We start from the raw sequence: 5000 nt of genomic DNA on the forward strand, positions 1-5000 counted from the left end.
TTGGGTGTTTTGAGTGTGTTAAGAGTGTTTTGAGATATTTGGGTGTGAAATGGTCTCTCTCTCTCTCTCTCTCTCTCTCTCTCTCTCTTTGAGTGTGTTTTGAGTGTAAATCTCTCTCTCTCTCTCTCTCTCTCTCTCTCTCTCTCTCTCTCTCTCTCTCTCTCTCTCTCTCTCTCTCTCTCTCTCTCTCTCTCTCTCTCTCTCGATTTGAGATTTTGAGTGTAAATCTCTCTCTCTCTCTCTCTCTCTCTCTCTCTCTCTCTCTCTCTCTCTCTCTCTCTCTCTCTCTCTCTCTCTCTCTCGATTTTGAGTGTGTTTTTGAGTGTAAATCTCTCTCTCTCTCTCTCTCATTAGATTTTGAGTGTTTTTGAGTGTAATTTGAGTGCATATTCTCTCTCTCTCTCTCTCTCTCATTACGTACACGAGAGGGAAGCACGTGTACACATCCCTACACACACACACACACACACACACACACACACACACACGCATAGAAGGAATGTCGCTTATGTGGCAACACTGTCTGCACGTGTTCGCCGTTCCAATAATGGCTGGAGGCGACCATTTAAAACACTCCCGCCTTTACTTTATATTTCTCACTACATACATGAAAAAGATATATAAATACATAAATAGATGAGTATATTAATTGCCGTGTTTTTTCATTTATTTTTTGTTGTTTGTGTGTGTTTTAAGGGTGTTTGAGTGGTATTAGTGGTTTGTTAAGGGGATGTTATTATCAATTAGGTTATTATTGCTATTAAGGGTATTATAATGGTGTGTGTCTGTATGTATTTATTTAAAACATGCATTTAGTCACTATTTATCATTAGGGAACTGAGGAATTTAAATTATTATCTTAAAAATTATATTATCATTAAATGTATTATAATGGTGTATGTCTGCATGTATTTATTAAAAACACGTATTTGTTCACTATTTATCATTAGACAACTGAGAATTTTAATGATCATCTTAAAGAAATGAGGGAAAGATATTATATTTATGAAGGTTACCCCTGAAAGAATAATATATTGTAAATTTACATACCGTTAATAATAGTGTACATAATATAAACACTAAGAATAAATAAATATATAATAATAAATAAGCACGAGATATTATTGCTGCGACCCTCCTTCAGCTTCTTCAGGGAGGGGACGCCTCACAATCTCGGGATTCTGGGCGTGTGTCGGGGAGGACTTTGCCTGGGTGGCGCGGCTCGGCTGGGGTGGAGCGGGGGGGGGCAGATCGCTCTCTCAGGCCTGGCTGTCTGCTGCTATAGCACACACTCTCACTCACCTCAGTCACACAGAGTGGGAGAAGGAAACACTTCTTCCTTATTTCTCTATATTACAGCAACTATACACGAGTCACCGGGAACAGGTGGCGGCGGCACACAGGACAGGGCAGGGGCGGCAACAAGGTACGGGTAACACTTTGTTAGTTGGTCAGGCACTTCACTGTCTCTCTGTCTCTCGTTCACTCTCTGACTGCTCCCCAGAGTACGACTTGTTCCTTCGAGGTCTCTCGCTACACTCCTGTCCTCTGTCCTCGTCGGTGCCACACAGTGCCCCACAGACCACGCCTCCTGTGCCGTCGCACCTGCCAGGCAATGTCCTTACGAGTCTATTTCAGCTTATTAGGTAACGCTATCTACCTTAACCGCTAATTACCAATATATCCCTGATAATGCTGGCTACAAGCAATTCACACATGCATGCCTTATTTACACGGTACCGTATGACAATTATCCCAGGGCTGGCCAGTGCCCTCACCCACACACACACACACACACACTCTTATCTCCCCGTGACCTCCGGGGTCACATCTCCTCCGTCATGGAGGCCTAGCTCAGCGTCCCTTCCATTAAGGTGTGACAGTTTCATAAACACGAGCAACCAACACCTCGCTCACCCTTTAGCTAAAGCCTACGCATATGTACTCATATGTACTACCCATATGTACTCTCTTATGACGCTGCTCCACACTCACACAGGCACACGTACATATCTGCGAGGCTGCTGCAATACACCTTCGCAACATTATTATAGGTATTTGTTAAAGTTACCCCTGAGAATGTATATAATATTGTTAATTAACTACCATTAACGATAAACTTCACATATTAACACCTGAAATAAATAAGAATAAATATAAACACAATAATAATAAAATAAATAAGCACGAGATATTATTATAGATATTTGTTAAAGTTACCCCTGAGAATGTATTTAATATTACGAATTAACACCATTGACGATAAACTTCACATATTAACACTATAAATACATAGAAAATAAATATAAACACAATAATAATAAATAAATAAGTACAAGAGATATTATTATAGATATTTGTTAAGAGTTACTCGCGAATGCATAATATAATATTGTTAATTAACCACCATTAACGATAAACTTCACATATTAACACCATAAATAAATAAAAAAATAAATAGAAACACAATAATAATAAATAAATAAACCCAAGAAAGTAAATAGAGAAATAATACCTTTTGTTGACATTAAATTCTTATAACCCAGTGGTCTCTTACACCCAACATGTCCGCCCCGGTGTTCAGGCTTGGTGAGATATATTTCGACTTTTTTGCCTGCAACTCACTTAATACTGAATTATGGGTAATGTTACTTGGTGTGGTGGTAGGGGAGGGTTCTGTGGTGAATTGTGGTGAGTTGTGAGTGGTTGTGAGCTTGGGTTGTGGAGAAATGAGGGCTTATATTAGTGTGTGTGGTGATTTATTATTATTATTATTATTTTACAGGTATTCTAAGGAGAGCAATATGGGGGGCCAAATCACCAAGACCCAGCCCCTCAGCCCCCTCTTAGCCCCCCAAGCTCCTCTCCTAGCCCCCTCAGCCCCCCCTCCAGGACAGCCCCTCCACACGACGGGGGCCATTCAGAAGAACGCGAAGATGAGGTGGGAATATTTGAACACCAAGATTTACAAACCCACGCCCACTGGGGAGGAGGAGAGGCCCGCGGTGAGTGGTGGTGGTGGTGGTGGTAGTAGTAGTAGTAGTAGTAGTAGTAGTAGTGAAAGCGTAGTAGTAGTAGTAATAGTGGTGGTGGTTGTAGTTGTAGTATTGTTGTTATTGTAATAGTTGTAGTAGTAGTAGTGGTGGTGGTGGTGGTGGTGGTGGTGGTGGTGGTGGTGGTGGTGGTGGTGGTGGTGGTGGTGGTGGTGGTGGTAGTAGTATTAGTAGTAGTAACAACTTAACCCTCAATAAACAAAAATGACAAACAATTCTCTCTCTCTCTTTTTCTTTCTTTCTTTCTTTCTCTTTCTTTCTTTCTCTCTCTCTCTCTCTCTCTCTCTCTCTCTCTCTCTCTCTCTCTCTCTCTCTCTCTCTCTCTCTCTCTCTCAATGAATTTATCTTCCTTTCTCTCTATATATATCTCATTCCCCTCATTATCTCTCTCTCTCTCTCTCTCTCTCTCTCTCTCTCTCTCTCTCTCTCTCTCTCTCTCTCTCTCTCTCTCTCTCTCTCTCTCTCTCTCTCTCCAGTTTGTATGCCACGTGAAGAAGAACATCAAATACAGCCCAGAGAAGATGTGGTATATTGCCTGCTTGGTGCGCGGGCTCAAGGTGGATGACGCCCTTGCCCAGCTGCAGTTTGTGAGTCAGAAGGGCGCTGTGCACGTGAGGGAGGCACTGGAGGAGGCAAAGGAACTGGCTGTCAAGGACCATTACGTGGAGTTTCCGAGTCATTTGTGGGTTTGTGAGTGTCTTAAGTGTGTTTTTGGGGTGTTTTGTGGTATAATTCAGGGGTTTTTAGAGAATTTTTGAGGTGTTTTAAGGTGTTTTAAGGGTTTTAGGGATGTTTGTGGGTTTGTGAGTGTCTTAAGAGTGTTTTTGGGGTGTTTTGTGATATAATTCAGGGGTTTTTAGAGAATTTTTTGGGTGTTTTAAGGTGTTTTGGGGTGTTTTCTGGGTTTTAGAGAACTTTTAGGGTGTTTTAGATAGTTTTTGGGTGTTTTGTGGGTATTAGGGATGTTTTGGGTGTTTTCAGGGTTTTAGGGATGTTTGTGGGTTTGTGAGTGTCTTAAGAGTGTTTTGGGGTGTTTTGTGATATAATTCAGGGTTTTAGAAATTTTTGGGTGTTTAGGGTGTTTTAGGGATGTTTTGGGGTGTTTTCAGGGTTTTAGGGATGTTTGTGGGTTTGTGAGTGTCTTAAGAGTGGTTTTTTGGGTGTTTGTGGTATAATTCAGGGTTTTAGAAATTTTTGGGTGTTTTAAGGTGTTTTAGGGATGTTTTGGGGTGTTTTCAGGGTTTTAGAGAACTTTTGGGGTGTTTTGAGGTGTTTTAGATAGTTTTTGAGTGTTTTGTGGGTATTAGGGATGTTTTGGGGTGTTTTCAGGGTTTTAGGGATGTTTTTGGGTTTGTGAGGGTCTTAAGAGTGTTTTTGGGGTGTTTTGTGGTATAATTCAGGGGTTTTTAGAGAATTTTTGGGTGTTTTAAGGTGTTTTAGGGATGTTTTGGGGTGTTTTCAGGGTTTTAGAGAACTTTTGGGGTGTTTAGAGGTGTTTTAGATAGTTTTTTGGGTGTTTTTGTGGGTATTAGGGATGTTTTGGGGTGTTTAAGGGTTTTAGGGATGTTTGTGGGTTTGTGAGTGTCTTAAGTGTGTTTTGGGGTGTTTTGTGATATAATTCAGGGTTTTAGAGAATTTTGGGTGTTTAGGGTGTTTCTGGGTTTTAGGGATGTTTTGGGTTTGTGAGGTCTTAAGAGTGTTTTGGGTGTTTGTGATATAATTCAGGGGTTTTAGAGAATTTTTGGGTGTTTAAGGTGTTTTAGGGATGTTTTGGGGTGTTTTCTGGGTTTTAGAGAACTTTTGGGGTGTTTGAGGTGTTTTAGATAGTTTTTGGGTGTTTTGTGGGTATTAGGGATGTTTTGGGGTGTTTTAAGGGTTTTAGGGATGTTTTGGGTGTTTTAGGGAAGTTTGGGGTGTTTTAAGGTGCTTTAGAGAAGTTTTGTGGTG

The 5000-nt window shown here is 40.9% G+C and overlaps 1 protein-coding gene across 1 annotated transcript in view; it reads left to right on the forward strand.

The window, feature by feature from the left end:
* The first annotated feature begins 2555 nt into the window (after window positions 1-2555).
* LOC123501996 (39S ribosomal protein L22, mitochondrial-like) overlaps window positions 2556-5000 on the forward strand; it is a 3314-nt gene continuing 869 nt past the window's right edge. The window contains exons 1-3 of the mRNA XM_045251142.1: window positions 2556-2589; window positions 2786-3005; window positions 3530-3743. Coding sequence (XP_045107077.1) covers window positions 2805-3005; window positions 3530-3743 — 415 coding nt within the window. The 5' untranslated portion in view covers window positions 2556-2589; window positions 2786-2804. The remainder of the gene's footprint in view (window positions 2590-2785; window positions 3006-3529; window positions 3744-5000) is intronic.

Source organism: Portunus trituberculatus, chromosome 2 (assembly GCF_017591435.1).
Source record: "Portunus trituberculatus isolate SZX2019 chromosome 2, ASM1759143v1, whole genome shotgun sequence".
Lineage (NCBI taxonomy): Eukaryota > Metazoa > Arthropoda > Malacostraca > Decapoda > Portunidae > Portunus > Portunus trituberculatus.